Source organism: Oenanthe melanoleuca, chromosome 8, assembly GCF_029582105.1.
Source record: "Oenanthe melanoleuca isolate GR-GAL-2019-014 chromosome 8, OMel1.0, whole genome shotgun sequence".
NCBI classification, from domain to species: domain Eukaryota; kingdom Metazoa; phylum Chordata; class Aves; order Passeriformes; family Muscicapidae; genus Oenanthe; species Oenanthe melanoleuca.
Window position 1 is genome coordinate 9,165,490 of NC_079342.1, and position 20,041 is coordinate 9,185,530.

The 20,041-nt window shown below is 38.2% G+C and overlaps 1 protein-coding gene across 1 annotated transcript in view; it reads right to left on the reverse strand.

Annotated features, from left to right (window-relative positions):
• The window catches only part of PALMD (palmdelphin), a 45,603-nt gene extending 25,562 nt beyond the window's left edge, over positions 1-20,041 (reverse strand). The window contains exon 1 of the mRNA XM_056497886.1: positions 19,685-20,041. Coding sequence (XP_056353861.1) covers positions 19,685-19,728 — 44 coding nt within the window. The 5' untranslated portion in view covers positions 19,729-20,041. The remainder of the gene's footprint in view (positions 1-19,684) is intronic.

Consider the following 20,041-nt stretch of genomic DNA (forward strand, 5'->3'; position numbering starts at 1 on the left):
GTACTCTGAAATAAATGGGATCTACACTCAGTGGGTGGAGGAATTAGATCTGTATTTCAAGATCAAATTAAAATCAATGGGTTTGCATTGCTTAGAATTTTTATGGTCTAAAATAGTCTCCTAAATTTATGCCTGAAAATTATTTCAGTGTTTTTAAATACCCTACTTGTGGATGTTATATAGTTACAGACTGAAGAAGTATTTAACATGTCTTTCCCTAATCTAAACCAGTAAATTGAGGTAACCTGAAGAAGATTTCTAGACTGTTGCTTCTGTTTTTAGGTGACCATTATTAAGAAGGTATTTGAAACCCACTTTAAATATTTTAGATTGTTTGAATGATATATGTCCCCTTGCTAGGCATGATTTGTTGTTCAGTCAATAGGTTGTTTTTCAGTTATCTTAATCCTATTCTAACCGGGATTTATGTGCAAGAGAAGAAATGGACCAGCTGTCATTTTGTCTGCCTGGTAAGCCTGCCTTACCAGTAGGAGTATCCATGGAGTAAAGGTTAGAGCAGTGAGTCTGAACAGCTGTGTTTTCAGTCTGCAGCATTCTTGGAACAAAGTTTCTCAGAACCTGCCTGCCAGGAACATATCCAGAGGAAGCTATCTACCTATTCTGCAACTTTAAGAAAAAGTTTATTTTTCTTTTGGTAGAATAGATTCTCTGAGTGATGCAGAGAATGTTTGTGTATCTTATTATGAGTCATACAGGTTGGATTTTTTGGCTTCACTTATTTCTTTGTTTGCTTCCCTTTTGCACTGTGTACCTAATTTAAGAATAATAATGAAAATCTACAGCACAAGGTGAGAGAATTCCATTATGAAGTCTTACAAAAAAGAGAGTGGTAATTTAGAAAAATGCAATATCATGAACCAAAATCTAGAAGGACCATAGAAGCACTTTCACAGCTGAAAATACATGTTCTTTTGTTCATTTCTGGAGTGATGTCTGAATCCTGGAATGGTCTTCAGAAATGTAGTGGCTTTCCCTGGCCATGCTCTACATACAGTATCAACCTCAGTTCTACCCTTGCTCATTGTACTGGGATTTCTTTTTAGACACAATTAGCCTAAGGTACAGTGAGATATAGATTATTGTAGTAGCAAAATAATTGCCTCTGAGAAGAAACAATGCAATAAAGGTAAGCAGAAAGAAACTTTCACTTTTTCATAAAGTGAGTTTGACGTGAACAGAGTTGATTAGATTGTTATCAGCTGAAAACATAGCCTCTACTTTCTGGAAACAGTGGTTACTGAGTTAATGAATTCACATTTTGTTCATCATAACTAGTTTGAGATTTTTTCTTTGTGATGAGCTGCCTTTGGTAAATGTGTATGAAACACGAAAAGGGTGTTTTGGACCCAGTACAAAAAGGAATTATATATTCTTACAGTGAGCAAATGTACTGCCCTTATGCATTTGTCTACATGTAGCCTTGACTCTGACAGCAGGAATAGGGAGGAGATAAATTTCCTTGAAGGTGTTTCAATACAAATGTTCACTGCAGCCATCCTGTCAGCTGGCTGAAAAGTCTGTTATTGGGGGTGCCTTGATTGAGATACAACCTCCAGCTAAAATCAAGGATTTGCATTTTGCAGGTGGAAAACAAATAAAGAAATAGAAATTTGAAAATCTAAATAAGGCTCATGTCCCTCTATCAAATTATACATTTGAAATTATTAAAAAATGTATGCATTTTAGGATCTTAGAGGAAGATTATAACAAAACATGTGCCAGCTCTCAGGAAGGATTAAATTTTGCTTTGAAGGCAAATTTTGGAGCAGTAATGCCCTACTAGGCAGATCTTTTAACATAATTAATTTCTTGGATTCTCTCACTGAAGCAAACATTATCTGAATATGTTAGATTTATACAGTTTTATGAAGCTAAATTCTACCTTATTTGCTTGTTTGAGTAGATACACATCCTGAATCTCTGGGAGGAAAAGCCTTGGACTATTATGTTTCAGTTGGTACAACTCCCTTCCTGTTGCTACTCATAACTATAAATATATTAATTCTTTAAACTCAGACTAAAGAAACAGCTGTTTGTCATTATTTTCAGGGTTTTTTAACACATTGATTTTTAAAATAGTAGTTTATGGTACATCTGCTGCTATGGAGAGGTTTTAGAAAGCAGCATGGGCTTAGGACTCTCTTCTGTGTAGGGTCTATCTTATGTGCACAGTTAAACCCAGCAAAAAGTGCTATTGTGCAAAATACTGACCATCCTGGCCCTATTCTCTAAAATTACACAATGAAATTGTTGAAGTATACCAATTATTTCTTTATCAGTTAACCATGTTTTGTGTAGCCTTTTTCATGTTTCCAGACTTGTCAGTTCTTAGTCTTGTGCATTATATGAACCTCTGCATATGGGAGGCTTTCCAAAGCACCTTTAACACTCTGTTGTGTCTCATCTAAAAATCCCACTTCAGTGAATAGTTTAAGCATAATTACTGTGGTGATACCAAATGTGAGACTCTTAATAGAATGTGTTCAGGTGCCCAGATAAGTGGTAGGACTGTGGTTGTTTGGTGGTAGTTTGGGAGGTTTTTTCAGGTTATTTGTGTTTGTTTGTTTTGTTTTAAAATGTAAACTGAAACAAGCAAACCCACAAAGAATCTGAAATACTCAGGATGGGTGCATTAAACATGTTGTGAATTCATTGCTTGCAACCTAGCATTTTCCAACTGCTGCAGATATGCACTTCTAAGAATAGGGCAGAGTTTTAAATCCTACCCAGCCAACTGTGTGGAAATTTTTAGCAGGGCTCTGAGAACCAGCTTTAGTTATTGCATAGTTTGGTTATGTTTAATTAAGTGAAAACAAACACCCACAACCAGAGCCAAATCCTGAGGAAAGTAACAAAACTCATACAGGTACCATGCTGTTCATAGTAAGGAAACTACATCTCATATTCTTCTGATTCTTATTTTATGAGGCACTTGGAGAGCATGATGAGAACAATTGAGGTGTTTGGAACTAAGAGACTTCAGTAAGATGGCAGAGCACAATTAGGGCCTTGCAGGCACATTTTTGTGAACACTTAGTGCCAGGCATACCAGTGCCACTGTACCAAGCGCTGCTGGTGAAAGCCTTAAAAGTACAGATAATTTGTTTTAGAAGATGAGCTGAAGTAGGAATTCCTTATGAGAAAAGTGGCAGGGACAAGACTGGAGGTGGTGCAGCCATTGAGCAGCCTGTGTGGGTTATGTCAGCTGGCTCCCTTCTCCTGAGGCATGGGCAGAGCTCTCACACTGCTCCTTGGAGAAGCTGCCTAACCAGTCTGTGCCTGTAGCACTGCAGCTCAGACGTTCTGGAAGATGAGATGAACCTTATCTGATAGCTCCCAGCAGAGCAAAGAGGAATTACTGCTTTCTCCTCCCACACTTCCAGCCACATTTTCCTGTCACTTCCCTTCGTCTGATTAATCTGTGAAGCAATGGTATTTGCTTATCTGTCAGGAAAGTAATTTAAAAGAAAACTTGAAAATAAACCTAAACCCCCAAATCCATGAGTACCCACTGTGTCAGTGAGCTGAATAGGCTCAATAGGAGATGACAGGAACAGTGGTATTAGGAAGTAACAAGTCTAATTCTGATCAGGAGACAAGCATCAAGAGAAGAAAGATGTAGGAAATGTGACTTCTGGCATCAGAGAGATGAACTCAGCCACCTTGCAGGCCTCAGGCTTACCTTACTGAGTGGTCCAGGGACCACCAGAGACCTCATGGTGACATGTATGATAAGCATGTATGCCTAGCTATTTATCTGAAGCTTGAAACTGCTGGGAAAACATGATGACTTCAGACTCTGGCAATCCTTCCTGTGCTTCCAGTATCCTCCGCTGTGGGTGGGCAAAAAATATCCCACATGCAATTTGTTTTGCGTAAGCCTTTCCAAGTATTAATGGGGAAAAAAACCAAACATGATAAGATTATGCAAAACTTTATTGTTAGCAGAGGTGATAAGATTGTTTATGTCAGATGAAGTATGTTGTAAATACAGGCCTAGTTTCTTCAGTGAAGACCTGTTGTTTTTTGCTGAGGAGTTTGTGATTTGAAAGCAGAGGCTGAGGAAAAACCTCTCAGCTCGTCAGTCACTCCAACTGTTAATATCAGCTGTCCCCTGCCCGTTCCCAGTGCCAGGGAGGTCACCCCAATGACACGGGGCTCTGGCCAGCTGACGCCGGCTGTGCGAGTGCCAGGCGATGCAGCGCCAGCAGCTGAACCTCAGGAGTCATTGAATGCCTGGGACAGTGTGTCACCAACACTTATTTTTCCACAGATCCAAATATTTCACTACTGCTTCACACAGCACTGTACATTTACTTAATCCTTTACCTTAGAGTGGTGATTATTAACTAGGAGCAAAAAACTTGGTATAATACAGTTTCCTTATTTTTCGTGCAAGTTTTGTTTTGATTGTCAGGATTGTCAGACCTGTTTCATAGCTACATTCTCTAATCACAGAGATGTTACTGTCCCAGTTTTCACCTGAGTCTGAAGTGGATCCTCTTCGTGATGTTCTGCTGTTTGCTTGGTATTTGCTCATGGTGAAATTTTGGAAGGAGTTTGAACTGATATACTGGCTTTGTGGAGCTGAGAGGAGACATCCTGCTTCTGCCTCTATATCCCATATTCCCACAGTTAAAGTGGCTGCCTGCTCATTGAATCTGCTCACTAAGCTGGCTGAGGTCTAACCAAGCTAAAAGGTGGCTATTGCTATGCTGATGAGTCAGAGCATTTCCCAGGGAAGCCTGATGAGTGCCAAAATGTGGTGAAGAGAGAGGATAGAAGGTGAAACCGTGGCTACTGGAAAATGCAAAGGAGGAGCAAAGAGCAGTGGAAGAGGAGGGACAAGTAGGAAGAAAGGGAAAGTGATGGTAAACTGTTAGATAAACTAAGCTGTTAAATGTAAATTTACCTTTACAGACTATGTAACACAATGTGTGGAAATTTTCTTTTTATCCTCTTCTTCCCCCCTGGAGGCTGAATAGGCCTTTGTAACACTTTTGTCAGATCAAAGGTTACTATCTTATTACCATTCATGAATGCAAAGAATAATCTGGTTGCATGAAAGAATATTTTGGGGACGGTAAAAGTTCTTTTCTAGTAATATCTTCTTAAGATGTGAATGGGCTTTTTACCCAGTGACTTAAGGAGAGCCAAGCTAATCTGCATGTGATGGCACTGATTCATTAGATATAATTTCTGAAGAGTGTCTTTGCAAATTTCTCTGCAACCTGGCAAGTAGGACCTGTAGTTGATTTGGAATCCATTATGGTCTTTATAGATTTCTCACTGTCCAAATGCACCTGGAGACTGATGGCCTGCAAAGGCTGGAGTTAAATGCTATTTTAATAACCTATTTTAACAAAATCTCTGAAAATTTGGAAATGCCGTAGTGTATAGCCTGTAGGTGAAATGACCATTTTCAAAGGGTTTGATGCATTCTTTTAATCTGGAAAAGGAGATTGTCAGGCAATTTCTCATTTTACTGAGTGTTATAATAGCCTGCTGCCAAATGGATCTAGCTGAATTGTCAGACATATAGCTGATGCAGTTACAAGACATTAAGAAACCTGTTCTTGGGGTTTGAATTAGAAATTTAATTCACATTTCTTACTTATAGTCACACTGAGTTGGACACAATGTTGGTGTTTGAAAGAAAAATCAGGAACACTCCAACCGCTCTAGTTAACACCTATCATCTTCTAATTTTGTAAGTCTGTTCTCTTATTTTGACTAATGCAGTTCAGGATTGTAATCAAAAGTTGTCATTATGTCATGACTGCTCAGTGCTTGTATAACAAGTTTTATATTCTCAGTTTCCCGTGGGCTGTCATTAATGGGAGAAGGACCAAAATATGAGTAGCAGGAACAGCAATATGTCCTGTCAGTGAAGGAAGACCACATATCAGTGTATGTAGTACCAATATCTTCTCACATAGCCTACATTTCAAAAACCAGTAGAAGTTAATAATGAATTTATTTGTATGTGTATATTCTTTTATGCTGAGATTCAGGAACATTCTTTACGGAAATACCCTTTCTCCAGTTGTATGAAGTAATTGGTTTGTTCATATTAATACTTGAGTCTCTAAGGAGACAGCCATTTAGATTAGTATTGCTCAGAATTTTTACCATAAATCTCAGTGATTGTTGCAGTGCTTTGTTTTTGATTTGCTTAACGCCCTAGCTCAGAAATGGAAAAGCTGAAGCTAGATGGATCAAAAACTTTAATAACATCATTCTAGACCTCTAGCTGGAAGAGGGGGGCATTTTTGGGGAACCTAATGACCTGTCTGAAGGAAATGGGACCTTAAACACAGCTGAGGGATCTTAGCTCTCTTTAGTTCTAAGAAATGTCCTACATCAATGTTGTATCATTCTGAAGTGATTCTTTTTACCAGTTTAAGTGCATGGAATGTGTTTCATGATTGACACAGTTTCACTTCATATGTGTCATATTTAGACAGCTTAATGCTGTTTAAACAAATAGGCATATTTCTCATATACTCTTCTAGCCTCTCATTAATTTAATAATTCTGTAAATATTTCAATAAAATACTGACAGGGTATGGTTTCAGATTTCTATTTTCAATACTTGTTGTATCACGGTTGGTTAAAAAAATATAATGAATTTGCATTTTTAAGTGTATCCCACTTCTACCACAAATTGAACAACTTCTGCAAATAAGATCTCTTGGGAGATGGCAGCTCTTGGCAAAGGCAGTAAGTGATTTTTTTTTTAATTGTTTGACTTTAGGGAGCTTTGTTAAAAAGCTTCTTTTATTGGGAGATCTGATCACTGGCTTTCTGCAGCTAACTGAAACAATTCCATAAAATATGTGCTTGAACTCTCAAAAAGTGAAAAACGTTAGAAAATGAGACATTTCCATACATTATGACCATGACTCCTATCTATGATTAAGTTAGGTTCTCTGTGTTCAGATAGTGACTTGAGGACTTGACCTGACAAATAGTTATGTTGGGGATTTTCAGAGCTGTCAGTGTCCTGTACTGGTGCTAATGGGGTTTTCCAGAGCTGATCTAACACTGCAGCTGTGTGCTACCATATGCAAATTAGCATTTAGAGCTGGCAATGCTGGCCATGGAATGGATGATCTATTTAGTGGCTCCCACTAGGGGCTTCAAAGTAACTCTTCCAAATCCTTATTCCTTTGACTACAACCTTTTTTCTTAATTGCCTTACTATATGATATCTTCAGCAGAGCTGACTGCAATACCTCAGGTCCTGGCTTGTACCTTCTGCAAACTGATAACACCTGCTTTCCAAAAAACCCTTGTGAGAGCCTCAACCCCTTCTACCTCCTCCTACCTCAGCTTGACATTATCCTAATCCTCAGTCTCTCTCCTATCCTATATTAATCCCATAAACCCTGAGCAAATCTGCCTACCTCTGTCAGTATTTGATGAAGAAGGTCCAGGGTGACCGTTCCCAGTGTGCACCGTCTGCACTGACAGGCTGTAAAAAACTGACCACAGCTTGAATCTCCCCATTTAATTGTCCCTAACAAGCCATTATGAAATCCACAGAGCAGCTCTAAGTGCTCATAAAATGGTCTGAAAATGTTTTTTTACATACTGGCCCTTTTGGTTTTGTTGTGTATAATGCTTGTATAGGGCTGCCTTTGAGTTAGTGAAATTTAAATGTGGGAAAACAACATGAATAATACAAGTGGTGTATGGGTGGGACTTTGAAAGATCATGAGAATGACTCAAGCAAGTGGGATTCTATCCTGGTTACAAAGAGATTTCTATCAAAAAAACATCCTGACTGTTGATTCTTCTTGTTTCTCTTGCAGAAAATTACTTTAAATTCTTTAATTAATTTTTTCTTCAAATGTACTTATTCACTTGTGATTTTCTAATTCTTGGAGGTAAAAACTATCTGTAGAAGAGCTTGTCAAAATCATTTGATATAAAAGGCTAGAAGCTGACACAAAGCCTCCTGTGCTAAAACATCTTGGAATTCCTTTTCTGTTCCATTTCCCCCTCTCTTTAATGCTATTTGCATCCTGTCAATGATTCCTCAAATAGTTAGATCGTACAATCTATTTTCCTATATACTCATTTTAGTTGTGTTTTCTAAATCTAATTTTTTAAATTTCCTTATTTTTCCTGAACATTTGAGTTGGTAGCCAACAAACTTTTGCCTGATTTACAGGAATGCTCCTAGTTATTGTGAACAGTGACTAGTCTTTCTAATTTTTGGTTTACCTCTATTATCCAGATACTCACAGTTTCAGAAACAAAGGTGGGATGGCAGTTAATTTGATGCTTTGGTTTGTATGACATTGATTATTTGATTATTTTGTCACTTTATCATTTAAAATAATTGGATCCTCCTGGGCAATAAAAAGGTTTACAATAATTTACGAACAAGGTGCTCTCTCTTTCCACTTGTATGTGGGATGATTAATAAACTTTCAGATCTGTCATGCATTCTGGAACTATAGGCTAAATCAATAGTATGCCTGGGTAAATTTCAGCACTTCAGAAGTTTACAGAGAATCTCTGATGGCTTCTGCCTTCAATCTGTTTAATGACAAAACAATTACATTTTCTGAAAAAGGTTTTTGGGCTTTTTTCTTTAAAACTCTGGTTCACAAGGCTCATATCAATAACAAAGCCTTATGTAGGAATAGTTGAAGATTTCGGATTCCTTCTCACTTCTGGGTATCATGAAGGTTGTTCCTTAGCAGTGTTTCATATTTTTTTCACTGATAATAATGCCCGAACATCACAAATAGATCTTTGCTGTGGCCCTCTGCAACACAGAAATAGCAAACTGCTCCATATGTGTTTTGTAGTTCGAAGAAAGTGAATCTTATTTCTTTTTGTTAAGACTCATATGTGTAAGAATACTATCAAAAGCAGAGCTGTGTGTTTAGGAAGGATGAAATTCCTCAGATTAAGGCATGCCCTGACACGTCAAGATTCTGAGGAGAGTTTGGGAGTCATACTGAATCATCAGATAAATATTAACTCTGATAGCAAACCTGTAGCTAGAATGGCTAATATTCTAAAGAGTTTGAGAGTTCCTCAAAGTTTTGAGAGTTCCTGAGCTGGGGATGAGAGCAACTGTTGTGGGGGATAGATTATCCAATTTTGATAGAAATATTTAAAGAGGGATGCTGAAATCTGACTAGAATGTTATGAGAAGAATAATAGTAGAATTTTATAGAAAGTATGTCTACAAAATTAGTATAGCTCATTAATTAGAAAGTTAATTGGTTCTTCAGGAGGCACAGTTTCTCTCTTTTCATGAATCAAGGCAAATTGTGAATCAATCTGTGTAAGTCAGGAAAATCAGCCCTTGCTTCTCTGTGTACTTGCTGCTTCCCATCTGACAGATGGGCAGAATGGTACTTTCCTAGCTCACAGAGAAGGGTGCCATTGTGGAATATGGACTGCTCCTTGCACAGCCATTTAGATGTTGTTTGAATTTGGAATGTACCTAAAATGATGGTTGTTCATTTGGTAAAATAAATGCTGAGAAAAAAAATCACTTTGAACAGCCTTTTGATTTATAGATTTCCATGCAAAATAGCAATTGCAACCAGCCATAGTAATAATGGAATACTGCCAAAACTGTGCTACCAAAATTCAGGCCAGGCCAGGCCATCCCAGAAGAGAATGGAAGCATCTGCTTGATTTTTGTTGAAAATCCTGGAACTCATAAGCAAGTGCCCACCATGAAGTATAAGCTGCGTGTTTCAAAAGATGTCTCTGTTCTAATTTCTTTCTGTTGCAATAGGCCTCTGTGCCTTGTTGGTCTCCAGAACTTTACCTTTTAACAAATTATTTTGGATGGCATGGACCCAGCAGCAGACTAATGTACTACAGTCATCATTAGCAAATGTGCTTTGCCCTTGAACAGTCTCCTATGCTAATCATTTTTCGCCATTACCATCCTTTCTCAGGAGTAGCTGCCCTTGCTAAAAGCAGCCTGTCGATTTGCCAGGGGGAGGTCCTGTCATGTGATTTAGTCCCTCTCAAAAAAGGTCTCTGTGTGTGGCTTGGCTGACTTCTCAGCTCACTGCATGCTGACACTGAGTGCAGCAGGCTGGCTATCCTCACAGAAGGCTATAGTTCAGCTGATCTTAGAGGTATTTCCAACCCCTAATGACTCTATGATCTCATCATCTGCCCTTTCTAAATGAGCAACCAGGCTGATGTCATGTGTTAACAGATGATGGTGCTGGGTTTGGAGATGAGGCCTGCATATTGCTGAAATGTGTATCTAGGAATGTAAAATACGTAAATATTCTTATTACAAGTGTATCTCTATAAATTAACTGCTCCTTCATTCAGAGATCTGACCACTGACAGCACAGTCTGTGCAGTCTTTCACCACTGGTGTTCATATTGTGGTCCAATCACACTGAGTGTTTTACAAACATTTGGGGAGAAAGTAGTGCCAGTGGTAAGCTTATAAACTAAGAAAGTGAAAGGAGTCTTCATAAAAGTCTTGGCTTTGAATCTGTGATGCCTTGTATGTGCTACCTTTTCTGATAATGTCAGAGTGCTCTGTTAGAAAGCGTGTTTAATGTACTTTAAATAACATAACATGATTTGATGTTTACTGTGACCAAAGCTCATGTAAAACTAGCTGGAATTACTTAGCCTTCTACTTCCTTAACTTTAGCTGTAACTAGATAATTCCTTTTCTAACTTAGCTGCCTGTATTTATTCTAGGCAATAGCCTAGCTTAGGATTTTATGGGTTTTTTTTTTCCTAACAATCCTTCACAATGTTTATCCCTTATAGTTTGGGATAGATGCAGAACATTTCACTACCTGAAAGGTTACAAAATTTAATGGGAGGGGGAGAGCATAGTGTGTCATGGTCCCAAACAAAATGTGAGAGTAAACTGATGCTTCTGATTAATGGTCATTGGTAGCAGAACATTTCTCTGGGCTGTAGTACTAAAAATGAACAAGATGAGGGGAGAATTAACCCCCGAAAGTATTTAAGACCAGAAAAAGAAAAAAATTAGGAAAGCACACAGGAAGCCTGCTACTTGCTTTTGATTTGGTTTCATTTTATATATTTGCAGTACTATTTCATGTCAATGACTAACTTATAGATGTACCTTAGCACTTCTGGAAACATTCAAATAGATAATGTTTGAACTTCTGGAAGACATCTAATTGTAATTAGAACTTCAGGAACACATAAACCAGGGAAGATATCATGAGGTTCAGAGATCATGATGAACACTAGGAAAAAGTTTACTGATACATGAGAAAGTAAGCTGCTGAAGAAGCAGTTTTGTGATCTATAGTTTGGCCTTTTGTCTGGCCTTCATCAGGTATATAATAACAAAGCTTGAAAGCTCTTTGATCAGCAGTTCAGCCCTCACACTGGGAATGAGGCAGGGCTTACTCGGCTGGTACCTCATTCTGACAAAGAAACTGAGTTACGGGAGGGGCATGGAGCAGGAGTTGGTGTGCCATCAGTAAAAACAGTAGTAAACTTCTATCAACCACTGTTTGCAGGAGAAGTAAGAGCATGGACAGGTTAACCAACAGCACATCTGGTATTACTTGTTCAGCTGCAGTGAGGAAAGCACTTGCAAAAAAGGAAACACAGAAACTGGCATTCTTCCCGGGATAAACCTGCTAGAGCTTGTAGAGCTTGGCTGTCTGTGGTGGGTGGGGAGATTCTAGACATGTTCTGTCAGACCCTGGCATCTTCACTGCCTATGAAAGAGGCCTGTGTTGTGTTCTGACAGGTAAATATGGGATGACACAGTAGCTGTGTGGAAACAACATAGTGACACAATCATCAGACCACATGAAACTCATGGACAGCAGAAAGACACTGCTTGAGATGGTATCTAATGTAAGAGAGAGTTCTTCCTCTTTTCAAGGCCTGATGTGATAATGGTTCTCTCTGAGGGTACAAGCAGTCCCCTTTGCTTTCTATACTGGATTAAACTAATGTTGCCAAGGAAGTGTCTGTAGGTGCTTTACACCATGACTCTGTGAGCTATGCTGGTACTAGCACACACTTCATAGTGACGGATTGTGATCCTTCCAGCCTGCAGCATGGGGAAATAGTTATTAACAACTACGACTAGAACTTAAATATATGGAACCTGAAATTTATGAAACTTCAATTTATAGGGCCTGACCCTCTGTGTCTGTTCACCAGTTCCCGTCTAAGTCCCCTAAAACTCTTGTGAAACCTTCAATTTTCTGTCAACAATGCACAGAATTAGGTCTGTTTGTGAGCAGTTTTGAGGACTCTCAAGCAGCATGAGGTTCCAAAGAGCTTTAGTCCTCTGAGGTACAGCATAAAGTTTACTCCTGGGGTTTGGGGCAGGGGGGGAGCAGCTTAATTATTTGTAGACCTAAAATGTATTAAAGAAGGTTCTGGCTGTGCAGTGTAATTTCTTTATAGCATCCATTGGGATATTGCAAGCTTGGGCTGATGAAGGGGCCAGCCAAAGGGTTTAGCACTTCATCTGTACTGAGGTAGTGAGCCAAAGGAACATTACTCTTGCAGTGCTCAAAATTGCCTGAAAAGCTAGAAGCAATTTTCAGTGGCATGCTTAAGGTAGTTTTTGGCTCATTCATAGACTACTGGGGATAGTTTTCTAAAACAATGTTTCTTGTGGGTGTCTTTGTAAAGATACATACAAATACAATCTTTACTCCCCTAGCACTGGCTCGGTAAGGAACATTATTATTGTCTTTTATTTTGGGAGATGTTCTAGAGTTATGCTAGGAGTAATAATCTGGATTTAGCCTCTACTTGGAAGCCCTTGAAAAGCTCTGGGTAGATAGGAATTAATCTTCTTTCTGCAATTCTTACTTCAATAAGATAATTTCTGTGTACTTTGTAAATGTCTTGAAAAGAAAGTGTTTATTTTGAAAAAAAAGTTCTTGAACTTCAAGCAAAAATACCACTTGGAGAATGGACTCTCTCCATCTTTATGCTCAGTTTTGTATGGATCACAATGCAAATAACAAAACAGTCATCCATTACTAGTTTAAGCATCTCTGAATTCTAATTCTTAAATAGAGTAATATGTTGATAGAGTTTAGTTATGTTTCACTATGCAAAACAATGTCTTGAAATACAAGGATTAAATAGAAAAAAGTCTCATCTTGTTGTAAGGAATTTGCTGACTCTTTTTGGACTCAGTTGAGTAATCCCAGGGCATGGTAATCTCTTCAATGCAGGAGCTGAGGTAAAGAGCACCATAAATTAAGCATTTGTTGTTCAAAACATATAATTACAAAATCTGTCTGGGCAGATTCAAGTTCATGCTTGTTGCCTGGAGATAGAGAATATGGAAAATGACAGCTAAATATTAAGTCTGTAGAGAACTATTTGAGCAGGGGGCAAATACACAAAACAAACTGCATTGATGTTCTTCAGTGTATTGAATTACCCTGCAGCACAATTGGGAGTTTCTGCCAAAAAGCTCTTTTGAGAACATAAATCTTTGATTTCTAGCAGCAGCAGCATTGACAAATGAGAGTCAAGACACAAATCATCCAGGGTATCATGTAATCGGCTGGGATCTCTATACTTGCTGTATGAGGGAGAAAGGAAATAAGATTACCCTGACATTTCCTGAGCCTTTTGGGCTTTGTTTTTGGCTAGTCAGCCATTACTAAAATAAACAGGGCCAAATTCATTCTTTGGGTACCTTTGAAGTCAGAGAAGTTGTAACTGTACTAAGTCCCAAGCTTCTTAGTATAAAGACTATACTGAATCTCACAGGACAATCCCCTTTTCAGAGTTTTGCTCTCACGATTGCAGTGTTTATCATGGCTTTTCCTTATTCATGATGAGTCATGATGCTACCTGTTCAAAAGCTGCATTTGCAAAGATGTGGTTTTGCCTTTTCTCAGTTTTCAGTGAAACATGAAAAAAAAGATCTCATGAAACAATTAAGAATCATGCCTAGGCCCATCAGTGTGCTGAGGGAAAATAAGGAGATGGGTCAGCTAGGGTAAAAGGCATTTCTGTGACAATGTTTTGTTTCTACCATTGCGTTTAAAGGTCTCTTGATGCCCAAAAGACTTCATAGGGTTCCTTTTACTCTTTGGTTGCTGTGTCTTTACCTCACCTTCTCTGCTGTGTGTAAAAAGTCATAGTAGGCCTGGTGCCTATACAATCTTTAACCTAGGTTGCATTCAAGGTTACTGGCTGGGAAAAATATTTGTTCTCCTTTCCCCTAATTCTTAATGTAGGGACTTATTTTATCTATATCTTAAGTACAGAAAGTAGTGGAAGTTGTTTGCATAAATGTTGGTATGATCCCACTAGGAAGAGCATAACCCGTGTTCAGATTTTTTTCCACTAGCTGTCTTGTATTCCTTGTGATGGCTTTTTTCTTGGGCAATTGCTTTTTCTGTACCTGATAATCCCCATGGCAGTTTTCCCCAATATCCCAACTTTACCATCATGTTATAATGATTTCAACAGGACTGACTCACATCTCTTGCAACCTAGAGCAAGTTGCAAATACTTGGCATTCCAGTTTATGTAGCAGAGAAATACTTGCCTTCAAGTACTTGCTTCTGGGAGCCCATCACAGTGAAACTAACTGATGGACAAGCCCAGGCTTGTAGACAAATGTTTGCTAATTTTCTCACTTTATTCTCTCTCATGTAACATCTGCTGTATTTTCCAGTTTACGTTTGCTCAGCTAGCACTGCCAACATTGGCTGTTTCCAGACTAATGGAAACTTTATTCTGAGTGAAGCAAATTGCAATGCCATCTATTTGAAAATGGAAAACATCTGTAATCTTTACATACAAAGATCTTACCATAAATACAGAAACAAAGCACTGTTTGTGCCCAGACCCCAAATGCATCTTTGAAATAGTTGTGAGCTGGAAAAATGTTTGGTGATGTGAAGGAAGATGAGTGCTCTAAACATCTCATTATGAAATGCAAAAGGTTAATATTTTATTTTTCTTTTGAACTCTTTATTCCCACAGGATGGCCTTTTAAAAAAGGAAATGTGGCAAACAGGAAAAGAAGGCATTTAAGTATAAGCACAACTGTAGCCTGAATTGTTGGCTTGGTCTTATCACATTCTGGATAGAGGAATTGAAGGTGAACAGATTCACACCCAAATTCCATTGTAGTCATCAGCAGAAACTTTAGAACTGGGCTCAAGGGCCACTTGTCCACCTCCAAGTATAGCTATTGAGGTGCAAGAATCTCTGAGCCTCTGATGTACTACTTTTAGTTGGTTGATTCTGTTCTATAACTGGGAGTGGGTCAGGTATTATAGATGCAACCACAGCAACAGAGATGTCTGTAACCTACTTAACACAAGTCTTGTGTATTTTTTCTGGCAGGGATGCAGGATCCTACAAATCTGGCCTTTTTTTGTTCTCAAGGCAGCCTTTTCAGGCCTCCCAAAAAAAGCATAACTAGTGTTTATTCCTTTGTCTACAATTTGCAGCTGGAGTTGTCCGGAATTTTTTTCAGGGTAGAAAATGCTGCTATCTTGAGTTATTTCTCAGATTCACTGACTGTATGCAGTAACTGTATAGTTAAGGAAGTTTTGCATATTTTAAAATATAACTGCACAAATGAAGCTATAAGTAAATGGACATTTAAAATGTATTCCAACTTTCTGTAACAAGTTTTAGACAGACCAGATTTCATTGTTAAATATTAAGATACTTATGATATCCCTGCCCAAAATCCGATTAGGAAATGGAAGTTGATTATTAACTGAGTGGTTTATGTATCTATATTACAGAGGGAGCCATGCTTTTCTGCAGTTTACATGTGGCATTTGCTAGAAAAGTACAAGTAAAAATACCAGCAAAAAGTCCTGTTTCATGTAAGTTTATTTGCGTATTTATATGGACTGTGTAATTATTAGAAATGGTTGCTTTGTAGGAATAGTGTGTGACAAATCATCCATCACTTGGTGTCTAGATCTCAGCAGACACTTTGAGAAAGAATTACTAGTTGTTTCTGTGTGTTTGTTTTCATAAGAACATTCATTGGCAGGCCTGTCAAGTGTTTGCTGTGTCAATGATGTCTCCAAAGTCTTTCCTATATGTGCCAATTGCCTGAAAATTGCTTTGGTATGCTCATCTCAGGGATTATATTGTAGACTGAAAGTAAATACAGTGTTATACAATAAACCTGGAAAAAATTCACCTCCTCTTCCCTAATTTTATTTATTCACAGGCCTATGTTGACTATTTCAATCAATTCCTGGTTCATCCAAAGTAGAAAATTACATATGAATTTGATAATTAAGCTATCAGCATAGCACTACGGATTTAATTTGTACCTCAATGATTCCATAATGAAATATTTTAAACTGTTTGAACTGCTTGACACACTTTAAATATTAGAGTAATATTATTACCATCTACTATGCATGAGTCCTTCCCAAATTGGGAATATTCCATATCAAATCTGGGTAATCTTTCCATTGAAATCTCTCTGAAGCAACAGATGGAGTGGGAGTCTCTCTAGCTAATGGCTAATAGGTAAGTGCTGCTCACTGGAAGCTTCCCTTTCATACTCACTGCCTGCCATCAGCCTCCAGGAAACCTGTCTATTGGAACTTCCTTAGTAATCAGCATTGACAAAGGTACTTCAAGGTGTGCAGGAATTAAAAGGAATTGGGGAAGTGTGTTGCCTCTAGCACAAGCAGAGGAATACTGTCTGAAATTATAACTGAAGATGTAGAAAATGTAGAAAACTATTGGTAGGAAAAATCTTATAACCACACATTTGTAGTGTTTGCTAGGAGTCACATTGTTCTTTGGCATGTATGGAAATCCATAATGCTGGAGAATCTGACACTGTATTTCCATTGCAGATTGTGAAATCTCACTGGAATTTCGAAAGTTGAAGGATATTTAAACAAATGGAAGCATCTCTCTTAAACTGTGATTATGTTCAGTGAGGACCAATTTACTCTGTTTCAAATGCTTTCACAAAGTTACTCTGTTTTGTTACAAAAAATACCTCCTGGAAACAGCTGGAAAGGTGTTGAGCTATGATTACCACTGCTGAGTCCAGCTCTGTAGCACTGCTGGAAATTGTGTGCACTGGCAGACTGCAGTGGAAAAGATTGTTGCTGCTGTCACTCTGAGTCAGTCCAGACTTCCCTCATCACCAGCCTTCCTACCCTCCCCTGGTCCCTTTTACCTTCAAACTTTCATGGCAAGACTACTATGCCTTTTCTTCCCTGCTTCCAAGTACTACACTAGTGAACTCCTACAGGCTCCTGTTGCTCTGTGTGCACATAAACCTTGCTATCAGCTGCAGAGCTGGTTGTGACTGATTTGTATAAGTCCTAGGCTGAAGGTGACACAGACAGTGCCAGGCAATCACAGGGTTGCTGTTTGCCCTCTGCCTTTTGCTCTATAGAGCCATGTTCTGTGACTTCTCACACAGTCCTGCCAAGAATTTTTAAAAAACATATTTCTGATGCAAACTAGAAAAAGAATGGCACTATAGCACTGCTGAAAATCTGGAAAACATTTGTGTTTGTCTAGGTCATGGGTTTCTGAGAGGAATTTACCATGATATTTAGCCAACAGAAGCACAGAAATACTGAGACAACTTTATATGTCCTTTCCCCAAGAAAAAAAAGCCATAGAAATCAATGGCCATTCATTGGACTAAAGTCACCAGAATTTGATTTCACCATTCTCTGTGCCTGAGGCTGGATGTACTGTAATTTTTAAAATAAGTGATATTTTTAAATCCATAGTCAACAAAAATCTTCACTACATTAACCTGCATCTGCTTAATCCCTCTCACAGGAATTTAGTGGCCAAGCTCTTTGTTGAGATAGGTATCCTGAGATTAAACTAATTTCATGGCAGTATTTTTTTGACGTTTTAGAAGTGGAAAATGTTATTCCACCAATTCCATGTGCAAGTTTCACCATAAAAGTAAGGTAGATTTCAGAGTTCAGTGAAGAGCCCTAGAATTCATACCACATTGATCAGCTTTGCTTTTCCTTTCTCATCTTTGTGCCCTTTCACGCAGTGTGTTTGGGTGCCTTGTGTAAGCATCGATGTTTCTATTGTGATGTGCATGGTAAGTTGATTGACAGTGGAGCTGAGATTCTACATTCCTAGGTAATCTGCACAGGAATGCTTTAATTTGATTTGTAACCTTACACATTAAAGGAAAAAAAACCCATATTTTATGTTATGTGTATGATTTAAATGAAATAATGAACACCAACAACCATAGTGAAAGCATGGGAGAAATCTGGTAATTTCTCAACCAGTTCCTAGTTCATCAGCTTATTTTCCTAAAACAGACAAATATCTCTACCAAAACAGATCCAAACCAATGAATATCCAAGGCTATAATTTACCATAAGCACGCAAAAATCACTGTGGTTAATTTCCTTCTCTGAGACAAATCTGAAATGAATATTCTGTGTATGACTGTTAAGGCAGGGTGTGACAGAAAGGTAAAAGGTCAGGGGAAATGTCTCCTTCATGCAAAAGGAAAGCTCTGTCTGTGCAGGCATCTATAGGCAGGTCGGGGGCTAGGGAGGGGCAAAATATAACAGAGAAAATTGAGATTGTCCTTTTATTTCAATCTGAGGATATAATTTAGAAAGGCAAGAAGGAGAAGATTGAAATTACATTTTTTCAGCAATTTAGAGAGAAGGTTAAGGTCCTAGAGTGTTTGAAAGGTGAAATAATCAATTTTGAGAGTGAGAAAAGCTGAGTAGGAATTGTAGTTTATGGAGGTTAGGGACTGAGAAGTTAGGTCGGACAAAATCTTCATGAGAATGTGACTTCTGATAATGGAATCATCACATGAGACAGCAGGAAACTCAGTGTGGGGGGTGTTTATCCAACTATCTATTGCTGGATATAGCTCTGAGGTCTGAAGAATATGCACAGAGCAAAACAGAAGTAGTGTTTGTTTATACATTTGTTATACATATATATTTTTTACTTGGTGATGGCTCTCCTCACAATGCTTTTTGATGCTTTTCCTGATCATACAGAATTTTCAAACAACTAGAACTGGCTAACTAAACTAACTTATTAAAAAAATATGACAGTGAAAAAACTCTGATTTAAATTAAGGCCAAAACCACAGGCTCTGTGAACCTGTGTAAATTGGAAGTATTGCTATGCATTACTGCTTTGCTGATGGCCAAATCAGCACAGTGACCACTCTATTTTTCTGTATTCAAAGTCATTCTCTAATGCTGTTTCATGTAACAGAAGCAGGGTTTAGAACAATTAGATTAAATCCACCTACATTTCAATAATACCATCTTCTTTCTCCTCCATTTGTCTTTCTATCCTCTGTCACAATTTCCTCCTTGTCTCTCAAGTATAGCTGCAGTTGCAGACAGACATATATTTTAAGATTTGTGTAGCTCTACCTTTGAAATAGATACTCATCCATTGTAAGCTGGCACAAATGCATTGATGTTATAGTGCATTCATACAAATAGTTCTCTGTCCTTTCCTCCCACATCTGAAAGAACAAGAACCCACACTCCAGATCCACATCAAAAGTGTAGATGTACAAACTAGGAGGTTTCTTTCAGTAAAAAAAGCAGAATAAGAGCAAGATGAAAATACTACGTAAAGACAGATTTTGACAGACACATTTCTTAAGAAAATAGATTTTAGGAAATAGTGACCTTACCTTTTTTGTTGTTGATGTTCAGAAACCAAAGTGTCAGACTGCATTTTGGTGTCACATTTATCACCACCACTTTGCAATTGACAACAAGGTAGAGGACTGGAAGCAGCAAAGTCTGAGATTATAAATCCTTCTGATGCTATGTTATTGTGCTTTCTTCATGCACATATCTATCCAGGTGAAGTATTTTTTGGGGCTAAGATAAACAGATAGAAACAGGTATTTTAGAAACGTCCATGGTGGACTAAGGAATACTTGCTAAATACTTTTCCTCTGATAAATCAGTTATCATTGATGGAACCTATGTGTGTTGCATGTCAGTTAAAATCGAGTAAATTTTTAACCTGCTAGCTAAGAGAC